The 15,810-nt window shown below is 35.4% G+C and overlaps 1 protein-coding gene across 1 annotated transcript; it reads left to right on the top strand.

Moving 5' to 3' along the window:
• Nucleotides 1–6,433: 6,433 nt before the first annotated feature.
• LOC136205248 (uncharacterized) lies at nt 6,434–7,239 on the top strand. The gene is made up of 2 exons (XM_065995764.1): nt 6,434–6,516; nt 6,626–7,239. Exons 1-2 carry the CDS (start codon nt 6,463–6,465, stop codon nt 7,013–7,015), a joined length of 444 nt encoding a protein of 147 aa, XP_065851836.1. The 5' UTR covers nt 6,434–6,462; the 3' UTR covers nt 7,016–7,239.
• The last annotated feature ends 8,571 nt before the right edge of the window (nt 7,240–15,810 follow it).

The raw sequence follows: 15,810 nt of genomic DNA, 5'->3' as shown, positions 1-15,810 counted from the left end.
AGGTACGGAGCGTCAGAGGTTGTTGGTGAATTCCTTCGGCAGGAAGTAAACTTGATATCCGCCCAGTGTAGTTGTTGGTACGCCTCATGGCGTACGCCTAGATCCGCCCCGCTCGCATGTCCAGGGGATCCGCCCTCTTAGATACAACCTCTGTGGGAACGCCGAGAGGAGATCCGCCAAGGCGCGTGTTATTATTGATCCCAGTTAGGATGTCCGCATCATTCTCTCATTCTTTAAAAGAATTCGGCACTGGCTTGTCTGTGTTGTTCTCCAAAGGGCCATCTGACTTCCACGGGCTAAGGTCACGAACATTGAACGTCGGTGAGACTTTACCAAGCCAATTTGGCAAAGCTATGTGATAGGCATTGGCATTGACCTTCTTGGTGATCTTATATGGCCCGTACTTTCTCGGTCGAAGTTTGCTGCTTGTGGCATTGGCGAGTCTCTCTTTTCCCAAGTGTACCATAACCTCATCTCCCACTTCGAACTGTAGGTCTCTGCGGTGCTCATCCGCCTTAGCTTTTAGTTTCTGGTTTCTCTCCTCAAGAGTCTCCTTCACCTCTTGGTGCATCTGGACATAGTCTTTGGCTAGCTAGTTTGCAATCACGTTTCCTTTGGGAAGATGGGCTATATCAAGGACATGATTCGGGGTCTTAGTGTATACCACCTCAAAGGGTGACTTCCCAGTTCCCGAGTGTACAGATCCATTGTAGGCGAACTCAGCTTGTGCTAAAACCACATCCCACATCCTGGGCTTATCCTTACATTTGCTGCGCAGTAAGTTTTCCAGAGTCCGATTGACCACTTCTGTCTGTCCGTCTATCTGAGGGTGGGCGATGGTACTAAACTTCAGAGAAGTATCAAAAAGAGCCCACAAGGTCCGCCAGAAGTGACTCAGGAACTTTGTGTCACGGTCTGAGACAATGCTCTTTGGTACACCATGTAGTCTGACAACCTCTTTGAAGAATAGCTTGGCAGTCGCTGAGGCGTCGTTAGTCTTACGACATGGTATGAAGTGTGCCATTTTCGAAAACCGGTCAACAACCACAAAGATGGAATCCATGCCTCTCTGAGTTCTGGGTAACCCTAGGACAAAATCCATGGATAGATCCTCCCATATGGTTTCTGGTACATGCAAGGGTAGCTGTAAGCCAGCATTTGTAGCGTGTCCCTTGGCGGTCTGGCAGATATATCATCGTTCTACCAGGTACGTCACATCTCTTCTCATTTTGGGCCAGAAATAACGGGAACTCACTGCTGCATATGTCTTGTCTCGCCCAAAATATCCCCCCAGGGATCCGCCATGTAGATCTCGGACCACCTTCTCGCGGATAGAAGTGCAGGGTAAACAAAGTTGGTTGCCCCTCATTAGATACTCATCCATCAAGTGATACGCCCCATCCCTAGGTTGGCGCTGACACTTCTCCCAGATACTTCCAAAGTCAGGATCCGCCAGGTACTCTCCTCTGATGTGTTCGAAACAATCGGTCTCCAGGTTGACTGTTTTTATTAGTGAAACCCTCCGACTCAAGGCGTCCGCCACTATGTTCTGTTTTCCCGCCTTATGGATAAGCTTATAGGGGAACTTATCTATGAAGGCAGACCACCGGGCGTGCATGGCGCTTCGAAGTTGCTTCTGACTTCCCAGGTATTTGAGAGCTTGATGGTCAATGTAGAGGATGAACTCTTTTCCCACCAAGTAATGTTCCCATACTTTCAATGCCCTCACTACAGCATAAAACTCTTGATCATACATTGCCCACCTTTGCCGTGCCTCACAGAGCTTCTCACTGAAGTATGCAATGGGCCTCTTTTCTTGCATCAAGACACCACCAATCCCAATTCCACTGGCATCACACTCAACTTCAAACAGTTTGTCAAAATCGAGATACGCCAGCATTGGCGCTGTACTCAGCTTTTCCTTGATCAAGGCGAAGCTCTCTTCTTGGGCGTCCGCCCCCTCGAACCCCTTTCCCTTCTTCAAACATTTCGTCAACGGGGCCACTATGGAACTGAAGTTCTTAATGAATCGGCGATAAAACATTGCTAGCCCATGAAAACTCCTGATATCCCCCACGTTCCTCGGAGTAGGCCATTCTCGGATGGCTCTTACTTTCTCCCCATCAACTTGGATTCCACTCCCGCTGATCACGAATCCAAGGAAAACTAAGCTCTCCATGACAAAGTCACACTTCTTGGTGTTGGCGTATAGTTGGTGTTTCCTTAACAGGTCAAACACTGTCTGCAAGTGCTCTTCATGTTCCGCCAAGGTCTGGCTGTGGATCAAAATGTCGTCAAAATACACAACTACGAACTTTCCAATCACTGGGCGAAGCACCTAATTCATCAGTCTCATAAAAAGTACTAGGGGTGTTGGTCATCCCAAAGGGCATAACTAACCATTCATACAATCCATCTCTTGTCTTGAAGGCAGTCTTCCACTCATCCCCAGATCGGATTCGTATCTGATGATACCCACTCCTGAGATCAATCTTGGAGAAGACTCGAGATCCGCCAAGTTGGTCCAACATGTCATCCAACCTTGGAATCGGGAACTTATACTTGATGGTGATCTTGTTAATAGCCCTACTGTCAACACACATCCGCCAAGACCCATCCTTCTTCGGTGTAAGTAAAGCTAGAACAGCGCAAGGACTCATACTCTCCCTAACATATCCCATCTCGATGAGTTCCTCCACTTTTTGTCTCATGACATCATTCTCCTTTGGGCTCATTCGATAATGTGGGAGGCTTGGCAAACTAGCCCCAGGCACCAGATCGATATGATGTTGGATATCTCTCAAAGGTGGTAACCCACTCGGTAGTTCATCGGGGAACAGATCTTGATACTCGCCAAGTAGGCGGGTCACTTCATTCGGCATTTCTCTTTCGCCCCTTCGGACGGCCTCGTGATTCGCCTTAACCATCACCACATACACCATCTGGCTCTCCTCACATTCGCTGACGAACGATTTGTGTGTAGGACAGACTACCAAGGTAGACTTCTCGTCGGCCTTTGGCTCTCTCACCATTGGTGTAAGGACAAACTTCACCCCATTCTTCACAAATCTGTAAGTGTTCTCTCTTCCGGCGTGGGTGGCGTTGTTATCAAACTGCCAGGGTCGGCCCAATAATAGGTGGCATGCGTCCATGTCGACCACATCACAACAGACTTCATCATGATAGTTACCAATCTCAATCGGTACCTTGCATTTCTGGGTCACCCTCAACTCGCCCACGTTCTTGATCCATCCCACCCTGTAGGGATCAGGGTGCGCCTCTACCAACAACCCGAACTTCTGAATGACGCTGCTACTCACAATGTTCTCTTGGCTCCCACTATTTATTATCACATTACATCGCCCGCCCTTCACAAGACAGCGGGTCCTGAATAGTCGGTGCCTCTGATCGCCCTCTATCCGGCTGGAGACTAACAAACACCGTACCACATGAATGGCGTACCTCTCTTCACCCGCCACCTCATCATCTTCTCCCAAGGGTTCATAAAATACTTCATCCTCTTCGTCATAGTCATCTTCGTACCTCTCCACCATGTTGGCGCTCTTCCTTCTAGGACACTCGTTGGATCTATGTCCTGGCTCATTGCACCGAAAACATTTGAAAGGTGCTGGCCTTGCATACGGATTGTTGCTCTTGGGTGGTATAGGTGCTTCTTTGTATGGTCTAGTATCTCCAACGGATCCCCTTCCCACACTGTTAACCTTGGCCCCACTGGCACTCGCCACCTGCTTGCCTTTGTCATAAGACTTCACGTTATCTCTTCCTCCAGGCGTATACTCAATAGTGGCGGATCTCCTGGATCTTCCGGTCAGTTGGGACTCAGCCTTGAGGGCTAAATTTCTAGCATCTTGTACTCTAACCACCATCTGTGTGCCAATACGATCCTGGATATTGTATCTCAACCCTTCTAGGTACCTAGAGGTCTTTTGGCTTTCAGTTTCAGACAGGTTGGCTCTCGCCGAAAGCCTTAAGAACTCAGAAGTATACTCATGGACACTTCGGGTCCCTTGAGAGCATCCTCTGTAGGAGCTGTAGATATACTGTTCGTAGTCCATCGGTAAGAACCGCTCCCTCAGCATCGCCTTCATCCGTAGCCAAGATCTAATCGGATCTCTGCCCCCTCTTCTCCTCTCTTCCCTCATCTGATCCCACCAAACTGATGCGCCACCCTTCAGGCGATACGCCACCAGTCTAACTTTCCTCTCATCAGGAATACCAGCATACTCAAAGAAACGTTCAACTTCCGATAACCAATCTAAGAACCCCTCTATATCCAATTGGCCTCCAAAAGACGGTAAGTCTATTTTTAGCTTAAAGGCATCATCTCTATCAAAGTTCCCTAGATCTGGTTCTGCCCTAGCAATACCCACATGTCTGTCGTCAATCGGACCACCATTCCTCACAGTTCTAAAGGCACCATTATCCCCAATATCCTCAAAATCATCACTGTCACTATCAGCGTTATGTACAAGGACAAAGTTGGGTCTTCTTACCTCAGGATCCCTAGGACCCATTCGTGGAAGTTGGACATTTGCCAATGGTAGTCGAGGTGGCATGGGTTACCTTTGGGGTCGTGGTTCAAGGACTCCTTCCCTCCTCTGGTCGGACTCCCCGGCGGCTGGTCTGACCACTACACGGATCTCCAATCTGAGGTTTTCCAGGGAAGCGGTTAGCTCCTGGAACCGTTGGTCGTTTTGTTTCTGCCACTCAAGGCTGGCCTGGATTTGTTTCGTGAGGTGCTCTCTCAGCTCCTCATATCTCCGGTCACTGGTTTCCATGGAATCTTGCGGTTGTTGGGGTTGAACCATTGCCAAAAGAAGTTTCGGGTCAGGAAATGATTGGCTCTGATACCAACTGATACAGATTGAAAGCGATAAATGGAGGTTTTAATCGTAAACCAACAAAGATCTTCTTCTCTAGCTAGACTAGAAAGAGTGAATCCCGATAAACAAAGGTATAAACCTTAATCTCAATGAGAAATGATATTTGATTGATAAAAGTTCCCTTATCCTTACAAAATGAGGGTTTAAATACAACCTCTAATTGATCAGTAAAGGACAGGGACTACCCCTATTAGGGTTACAATATGGTTAACAATAAAAGGGTAAGATAGGTGATGCGCCTAGACAACAGGTACAGAGGTGCAGGTACGGAGCGTCAGAGGTTGTTGGTGAATTCCTTCGGCAGGAAGTAAACTTGATATCCGCCCAGTGTAGTTGTTGGTACGCCTCATGGCGTACGCCTAGATCCGCCCCGCTCGCGTGTCCAGGGGATCCGCCCTCTTAGATACAACCTCTGTGGGAACGCCGAGAGGAGATCCGCCAAGGCGCGTGTTATTATTGATCCCAGTTAGGATGTCCGCATCAGTAAACCACTAGGAGACGAGACAGACCCATGTAATGGGTGCTTATTAGATTCTTGTATATATAAGAAAGCTTAGCTATTTAATAAGCGGACTTAATATCTGAGAATTTATAATTTCCCATTTTCTTTCTGTATATTTTAGTGAGGTTTTAGTGAGATAAAGTAGGGTTTTGGCTCAAAAAAGAGAAAGATAGAGAGATAAATGCAAAAGGCGTGAGAATGAGTGTTAGGGACGAAGGTGTCACAGAGAGATTAGTATAAAATCTATGATTGGACCTTTACTATCAGTTCGAGAAGTGGTTAAATATAATAGAGAAAAAGACTCCTAAGATTACAATGAAATAGGATTGGAAGATATGATCTTATTGTAAATACAAGTGATAATTACTAATGTAATTATACTTAACATCTCTCATCTAATTGTAAAGCCATACATAAAAAATAATCATTTTCAATACGGTGGTCATGTCATTATTCATGTGATTTTTTTTTCCTGAAACGACCAAAATTACTTTATTGAAATAAAAATGAAAGTTCAATAACTTTTTATTGAAACAAAATCAACTTGGAGGATCTTTTTAGAACTAACTCCAAATTTCAATTACCATTTTGCAATTAACCTTGCAAAAAAGTGACCTTTAGTTCAATCATGATATTGTATCAGAGCCTCTTGGACCAAATGGTCCACGGTTCAAGTCCCGCCAACCTTATTAATTTGTGGAATTAAAAACAAATGACAAATGAACCTGTGTTGTACTCACTGCAAGTGCACATTTGCGTGTAGAGATGCCTGAGAGATTAGTATAAAATTTATGATTGGACCGTTTTTTTCTGGATTGAAATTAAAATTGACGAATTTTGCACTCACAACCATATATTAAATTAAAACTGACGAATCAAATCTCACATTAAATTAAAATTTGATGAAGTATAGGGATCACATATTCCATTTTGTCAAATATTATAGGCCAGCAAATAATAATAATTTAAAAACCATACTATATTATCCTCTATTAAATTTACATTTTCTGTCCACCAAAAAAAAAAAAAGTCATAGACCAAAGGGCTCTCTCATCAATGGCGTCTGCTACTCCTTCAGAAAACTCATCAGGTTCATCTGTTGATCTCCCGGTATATATCCGTCCATCTGTTCAACTAGTTTTATTTGAGTGGAGCGACCAGTACTGATCCTGTATGTTTTAAGGTGCAATTAAAATTAAAATTACTTGTAATGGTGCAGGTTTTGTCAAGGGAATCATTGTCATCATCATTGAAGGGAGATAATAAGAGCATCAGCAGCCAGAGGATACAGCAGATGTATGAGGAAATAAGTGTGATAAAAGAACGTCTCAATGAAGCAAATCAACATCTTGACGATCTACTCAACCTTGTTTCTGTTTTTGAGGACGAACCGCCGTCGCCAAAACAATCGCAACCACCGTCACAAAAACAATTACCACCACCACGAAGATCGTCGCAGAAACTACCATCACCTAGTATTCAATCTGCCTTCAGTGCTTATCAACGGGGAGGATCACAACCGCGACTAGGAGGAACCCGATCACAACCACGATCAGGGGGAACACAATCAGGAGGAACAAGATCGCGACCACAACCATGGACGTACTAGATCACGATCATGGACGTATTTCGGAGTTGTTCTTATTTGCAATTAATATTTTCTGCTTCTTTCATCTGTAATTTTAATGTCAATTAATAAATCTTCTTTTGGGAACAGCTAGGGCTGTAAACTATCAGAGCCACTCAGTGTTAGGCTCGATAAAAAGCTGGATCGTGTTTGGTTCAATTTATAAACGAGCTAAGTTTGAGCGCAGTGAAGCTCCAGCTCATCGCGAGAAATATCAATTATATTTTTATGAACAAGCTCGATTATAATGTTCATTAATAGGTCTCTGAGCAAGTTTGGTTCAATTAATTTTTTAATAATTATATTTCTGTAAAACGGGAAATGTAAAACAAACCTAGTTTTATATAAATTTTAGTTTTTCTCTTAAAGAAGTTTCAAATCAATATAATTAACGAGTTATTCGTGAGTGAAGTTCATGAACTGAATTAACGAGCTGATCACGAGTAAAACTTGTGAACAAACACGTGAACAACTCACGAAGAGAATATTGTGCTCAAGCTCAAACTCATCGGTTATCTTTTCAACCGAGCATGAGCATGTCAAAACTCGCATCGGTTCGGCTCAATTGCAGTCTAGGAACAGTCTTAAGGTGTCCTTCTAATCTACAACCTATTTCTCTTGATCTGATCGGAGTTGAAATATTCTTGTGATCTTGATCATTAATTATTGAAATTTAATAAACTAACTAATTATTTATTGAATAATTAGATCACAATAATTATTTTGTAAATTAATTATTATAATATAGCAGGAGTATTAAATATCACATCTTTTTCATAAAAAAAAAAAAAGAAATATCACATCTCACTCCTCAAGTTGATGGTCAACTTGAAAAAGTTGACAATCACTTCATTTTTTTTTACTCTTTACAATTCTTGATACAATAATCTTATAAATATAAAACAATATATATCCGATTAGAAAATGCTAAATGATTTGATTTTGATAATCTTTTGATTTCTTCTATCTAGTTTCATGAAATAGGGAGTGTTTCTAGCCAATTTTATCAAAGCTAGGAAACATATTTTAGATGTTTCCCAATTTGGAAACCATTGATTATGGTGTTACAAAAATAACCAATCCAATGACAATTTCAATCCAATTCAACTAAAAAATAATTAGTTATTTTATTGTATTGGTTTTAACCAAATCAATAAATAGAATAATTAATTTAACCGGTTATTAACCAATTCAAACAAAACCCCTAGAAAAAAATGATTTGGACAATGCAAAGCACGCCTAGTTGTTTGTGGATTCGGTCAGGAGTTTCGCCTTCATTGCATTAAATTTTCATGCCCTATTGCCAAAGTTACAACTTTTTGCATCATATTTGCACTTAATACAACTTGATGTTTCCATTGCGTCCCTTCATAGCAAGCTAATGGAATCAATTTATATGGAGCAATTTCATGAATTTCGTGACAAAATAAGTCATATCATGTCTGTCTACTTCATAAATCTCTATATAGACTCAAATTGGCTCCATGAGAATGATTCTTATGTTTCAAAGAGTTTCTATGTAGCCTTAGTTTTGTTATGTTTGGTGCTGACAATTCTATCTTGACCAAACACATCCAACATGACAAAACTTTCATTCTTTATTATGTGGATGATATACTTGTCATTGATACCAACTCCACTAAGATCAATCAAACAATTCAAGCCATGGAATGAGAATTTCCTATCTAAAACCTTGGTCGAGCTTCTTACTTTCTTGAATTAGAAATTATGTATTCCAAATAGCATCCACACCTCTCAAACTAAATATACTCGTTGTCAGAAATTAATATATATAATCTATGATTGAGCATTTAACTATCAGTTTGGCCTTTTAGTTTAATTGGTTCCATGACATGGTATCAGAACCTCTTAGACAATACATGATGGGATGAGCTTGTGTTGTACACGCTGTAAGCATAGGGGGTGTGTGTCAGATCTTAATATAAGATCTATGATTGAGTCTTAACTATCAGCTTCAACTTTTAGTTTGATTGGTTCCGTGACACTCGTGATATTATTAACCGAGTAAAAATGATTGACTGCAAACCTTGCTCGACCCCAATGGCAATAGCCCCAAATCTATCATCATTTTCTCCAAACACCGCATTTCAACAATACATTGTGACTCAGTTAGTGACTGGGGTGGTTGTAGGGACGATTGCCAATTTACAATCTACATGTGTGTCATGTGTTTTTCTAAGCAAAAGCTTGGTCTCCTAGCATACTAAGCAACCAATAATTGCACGATGAGTGAATATAAAGCAGTTGCCAATGCCACGTCTGAACTACTTTGGATCAGACCACTGCTACATGAATTAAAGTTTCATATGCTTGTTCATGCTCTTGTCAAGCACATTGAACTAGATTATCATTTTGTTCCAGAACAAGTAGCCACTGGCTTCCTCTAGGCGCGATTCATCCCTGGGAATGATCAGGTTGCTCACACTTTTATCAATCCTCTATCGAGTGCTCACTTCATCGTGCTTCGGCAAAGACTCAAAATATGCCCTCGCTATCAGCTTGCGAGGGGATGTTAGAGATAATTATCACCCACTAGATAACTATTGTATTTTCAATTACAACTATATATATATATATATATATATATATATATATATATATATATATATATATATATATATATATATATATATGATAATTGTCTTAATTTAGTCTTTATAATTATGAACAAGTTGTAGTTGTCACTTGTGTATTCTCATCTCTATCTTTATCACTTGTGTGGGAATTTCCGTTCAGATTAAAGTCGGGTTCAAATGGAATCCTATTGGAATTCAGATATTTATCTAATTAAGAAATTAGATAATTAAGAATTTTAATTAAATTAATTCTACCTAATTAATTAATTAATTAATTGGTTAATCTGATGAGGAATTTGAGTGAGTATAATTAATCTATACTATATATAATTACGGAAGCAGATAGAAATGAGAAGAAGTGTTTTAAAGGACTTTTTGATGAGTTGTCAACGTAGTAAAAAATCAGATTAAAAATATTTAATTAATTAAAAATAAATATTTAATTAATTAAAAATAACAAATTTATATTTATAATATATTAAATAATTACTAGCCTATTAATTAAAATAACAAAAGAAAGCAAGAGTTACGGGAAGATGAAAAAACACAAAGCAAAGGAAATCCATAGATAGTATTATATTTCTGAAGGTAAATATTCGATTTTTTTCATATGTTGTAGTCACGAGGGGATTCTTGGCGTCACTCATCTTTCTGACCCTCCTTTGTATCTTTCTTCCCTTCTTTCTGAGGATTTGATCGGGATTAGTTTTCCTAGGCTAATCCCAGGATAGGTTTTTCTTTGTTTGTTTGCTTTTCTTCCTTTTCTACCAAAAAAAAAAAATTAAACAATAGTTGTTACAGTTTCATTTTTCAGATTCATTTATGTTGTTACCCAGGTTCTATACCTCTCGCTATCTTATCCATTCTTTCTTTTTTATTTGTCTTTTTTTTTCCAAACTGATAGCTTCGATTGAAGAAATCCGACAGAAATAGAAGATGCATGAACAACTAAAACCGGAAAACACAAAAGTGTCAAAAATTACAAGAAATTCTTATGTTTCTCAATGTAATTATTCGATTGTTTTTCATATGTTGTAGATATTTTTGTTCTCAATTGTGTTGTTGTTTTCTTTTTATTAAACAATAGTTGTTATAGTTTCATTTTTCAGAGATGAAATTCCATTTCTGTCGTTATCTAGGTTCCATACCTCCCGCTACCTTATCCATGTTTTCTTTTTTATTTGTCTTTTTTTTCAAAATGACTAAAATAAAGATTTTGTAAATTTGTATCTTTTTTTAGTATATGTTGCTAGGTGTTATCGTTTCGATTGCTAACTCTTAACTAAAATTTAGATTTTCGGCTTTATATGAACTCAATTTTTGGCTTTCTCAATTGTGCTGTTGTTTTATTTTTATTAAACAATTGTTGTTATAGTTTCATCTTTCAAAGATGAAATTCTATTTCTGTCGTTATCCAGATTCCATACCCCTCGCTATCTTATCCATGTTTTCTTTTTTATTTATTTATTTTTCAAAATGACTAAAATAAAGATTTTGTATATTTGCATTCTTATTTAGTATATGTTCCTAGGTGTTATCGTTTTGATTGTTAACTCTAAATAAAATTTAGATTTTTGGATTTTTATGAACTCAATTTTTAGTTTTAATTGAAATTAGATTAATTTTTCTAATTCGGAACATGTTGAAATCCACTCATTTTTTTAGTTTGAGTTTAGCTAATTGATATGGATTGTATTTTTTATTTTTATGCATTTTGGTACAAATAGATATAAAGTTCCACACGATAGTTGTTCATTGAAGTTTGAGACATATTAAATAAAATATTAAAGAGATATTGAAATATTATACTTACAATGAAGCTTATTTCAATATAAATTATGTTATATTATTATTATTATTATTATCAAGAAGTTATTTTTTTCCCAATTTTGTAGACAAGGAGATTGTAAGCGTCTAATATGCTTGATAAGATGTTTATTCTTGAAGAATGTGGATTATGCTAGATACGAATTCAAAATCAAGGTAAATAAAAATAAATTTTGATGCTCAAAATCCTAAAAATGTACATTAATTATGGATATTGAGATAATTGCTTTTGCAACATTGGCTTATATAATTTTTAACTATTATATTATGGTTCGTACAAAATTGTTAGTATTTCAAGAGTTTTTAACAGATGAAAATGAAATGTGATCATAGGACAAATTATTGAAAAATATTAATTAAGAAAATATTATTATTTAAATCTCTTCAAATTCTCAAATGTTCAGCATAATGATTCTAATTAATATAATTAATTATAAAACGTTTTTTTACTGAGTGGTTACAATTGCGATTTAATTCTATTTAACTAAAATTAATTTATGGACTTAATACTTCATTAAAAAAAAATAAAATGTTTAATTAATGGGTAAAAAATATTTTCACTCTCCTCTTTATATGCTTATGTCTTGACATTCTCTCTTATTTTCAAAAAAAAAAAAAAACCGAGAGGAAGATTGTTCTCGCCTAATTATCTTTTTCGTCCCTTCATTTTTTTTCAATACTTTTGTTTGTTTTTCTTACTTACAAAATTCAAGAATATATAATTATTAGAAAATATTAATGAAGTCAAATAAGTGATATCTGCGAGTATGACTGATATTCTATATAGTGAAAGAATGAAGAACAAATTGATCGAATGTCTTGATGAGATATTACGAGATGAAAATAGGAGAAATTATCATCTTAAACTGATTCAATTAGATATATTGGGTTATTGTAGAATAATGAATAATTGAATCCGAATACTTGGTGATCATGAAATTCCATCAACCAAAATAATTATCATCAAGATGAATTTGTGACTAATTCTTACGATTTTTTTTTATATGTAACATATTAAATTGATAAAGTTTCTTCATATGCAACATTAGAAAAGTATTGATTGTAATAGTTTATAGAATAATATATTGATGTTGCTTCCATTTTAACATAGATTGTAATTCTTTTATATCGTAGATATAATAGTATTTAATTTTAATTGTAGTTTAACTCAATTTTTGTTTAACCTATATTGTAATTCTTTTGTATCGTAAATATAATATTTAATTTTAATTATAGTTTAATTCAATTTTTGGTTTTTTTTATTATATTCTAATATATTTCTTAATTAATCTGCTATTTTATTATTATTGTTTCACAAAATAGTTGGAATATGAAAATGTATTCCTAAAAAGTACAAATCATTGAATTTTGTAAAAATAAATAAATCATTCATCTTTAGTTAAAAGTCTATAAAAAAAGTAGTCAATTATTTTTAAAATTAATTTAATTTGAATTATTATTAAAAAATATATATTAATTTTAAATATACATAATATAAATTTTTTTCATAGCATGATATAAAATTATTTAAAATTAAATATGTCAATTTATTTATTTATCTAAATTATATAAAAGTTTTATACCCCGTGCATCGCACGGGTTTTCGACTAGTTATTGTCTAATTTTAAAGAACAAAGAAACCTAACATATAAATAGAGAGCGTCAGATATAACAATCCGTTAATATAAATAAGAGAAAATTTTCTCTCGCTCCTACAATTTGGTGTTACACTCCTTTTTAATTTATGAGACTTCGTTCTTAGATCATGAAATAATCCCAAAAATCGTAATAATACAAATTCGTAGTTCTAAACTCAAGATTAATCAAAATTATATTTAAATCTATTTAATTATTTTTATTTGGGTAGTAGTAAAAATCCATCAACTTGTGTAATTTTTAATTTATTAATCAAGTTTGAAGGCGTTGAATGTAATTAAACCATCAATGCACCATTAATTACCACTCTTTTCGAAAAATATTTATTTAAATAATGATGTTAAAATTGACTCGCCAGCTATTCCCGATATTATATAATAATAATAATAATAATAATAATATATATAATAATAATAATAATAATCGTTTTCAAAAAAATAATACTAATAATAATAAGAGGTATTTTGGGAAATGTAAGGATATTTAATTAATGAGGGAAGAGTATGGGTTTGAAAAAACTAACTCCATTCTCTTCTTTTCTTGGAGGCTTTATCTCCAAACTGCTTTCTGTTGAATCCACTTTGTTCATCTCCAGTAATACAGGTCAGTTTTTATATATTTACATATTGTTTTCTGATTATTATTTTATTTCTTATGAACCTTAACTTTTTCTTTAATGTCAATCTTTTAATTGTTAGAGAAAATTCATTCACCCTCAAGTTAATATATATTAGATCTTGCAATTACAAAACGTTCATTAACGTAGATTTATATTAATTATATTTCTTAATTTCCACGAAACATATTTTATATAATAAAAGAGTAAATTACACCCATGACAACTGAATTTTACTAATTTTAACATTCTGGTCACTGAACTTTTAATTTTTAACTGTATGACCACTGAACTTTATACTTTTCAACACCGGTAGTCACTGAACTTTAACTAATTTTTCAAAATGATCGTTAACGACCTTAAAATGAAAATATTCAAGAATTAAAGTTGTTCAGAACGACATTTACCATGAAACCACATTTTTTATTTTCCAAAATCACTTTTTTTTTGGAGTTTTCTCTCTATATATTCACACTCTCTCTTCTAACAAAAAAAACACATAAATGACCTCAAAACAAAAAAGATATTAGTAACTTTCTGAATTTTTTTATTTTGAGGCAGTCAACGGTCATTTTGAGACATTGAGTGGCCATCGGTGTTAAAAAGCGTAAAGTTAAGTGGCCATACTGTTAAGAATTGAAGTTTAATGACCACAATGTTAAATGGGTAAAATTCAATGGCCATGAGTGTAATTTACCCTATAATAAAATTAAGCGAGTAATAAATAGGCTTAATATATCATTTGCCTTTTGAATTTTTCCAAAAAACTTGATTGGCTTCCTAAACTTTCAACTTGCATAAAATGTTTAGTTACCCTCATGAACTTGTGCAAAATGTAATCAATTGATCACTCGGTTGTAAAAAATTAAGTTTAATGCGGAAGATGTGTTGCACGCGTCTTAAAAACAAGTAAAACGACCAAGATTGTGATATGTGGTTCTAATATTAGAGAAGACAAGTTTTATAGTTGAGCAAGTAATAAATTCATCTTTAATCTATTTTTGAATTACGGTTACGGTTTAATTAAAACCAACTAATTATTTCCGGTGACTAAGACTCAACGATGGAATATTTCGTTCCAAATATTGTCGTACTATCGAATTTGTGACAAAGTAGATAATTAGTGAAATTAATATACATGGATATAGCTTAGTTGGTAAACCACGGAGGATAAGAATTCTGGTCCAAAAAATATAGTAATTTAATGCCTTAAAGAGTTGTTGTAAAATGTAGTGTCCAATCCATAGTCCACACGTACATAATTCACGCACATCTTCATCTCCATCGTTAATCTCTTCAACTCGTCATTGAACCGTCGTTTCACTCACAGTAAGAATTAGAAATTTATTATTATTATTTTTTTATTTACCAATGGTTGGAAACCGAAATAAAAGGTTAATCGACCGAAATAATTGGTTAACCGAATTTAGTAGACTATATATGGTTAGTATTTTTAAAAATCGATAAAATAATTAACCGATCGAATTAACTTTAATGGATTGGTTAACCGACCACATGCACTCTATTAAAAGGTGTCTGTCAAATTATAAATGGCCCAATCCAACCATTAGAATTTTTCTAATGCAATATAAAAATATATCCTTAAATTATATTTATGATTTAACTTTTTAATTTTCTTTTTATATCATATATGGAGATGAGTAAATAATTAGACATTGTTTAACCACACTACAAATATTTTTAAGTCATTTTGTTAGACTTTTGAACTGCGTGGCAGGTTTTAGAATTATCATGTCTGACATTGAGGAAGCCAATCAAAGTCATAGGGACAACACATCAATGTCTGATAATGAAGGAGAAAATCAACCTTATAATGGTAAGCATAACATCCCTTTAGGGTAAAGTTCAAATAAAATCCTTATGATTTCATTAATTTTCAAATAAAGAATTATGGTTTACTTTTTTATCAAAACAAGGATTGAGGTTTCAAACTTGGATTAATGCTATTAAAACCATCTTTAACGATCTGAAAATGAAAATTTTCAAGAATTAAAGTTGTTTAATGTCATATTTTCTAAAGAATTGCATTTTCGATTTTCGAAAATTATCTTTTTTGGAAC

This window comes from Euphorbia lathyris, chromosome 9 (genome assembly GCF_963576675.1).
Source record: "Euphorbia lathyris chromosome 9, ddEupLath1.1, whole genome shotgun sequence".
Taxonomy (NCBI): Eukaryota; Viridiplantae; Streptophyta; class Magnoliopsida; order Malpighiales; family Euphorbiaceae; genus Euphorbia; species Euphorbia lathyris.
Note: the sequence above shows the minus strand (reverse complement) of the source record. Positions and strands in the feature narration are given on the sequence as shown.

What these genes read in the sequence shown, in the direction of transcription:
- LOC136205248 (XM_065995764.1), top strand. Translation starts at nt 6,463, where the DNA reads ATGGCGTCTGCTACTCCTTCAGAAAACTCATCAGGTTCATCTGTTGAT. An exon ending in GTTCATCTGTTGATCTCCCG is followed by an intron (nt 6,517 to 6,625) that starts GTATATATCCGT and finishes GTAATGGTGCAG; the next exon opens with GTTTTGTCAAGGGAATCATT.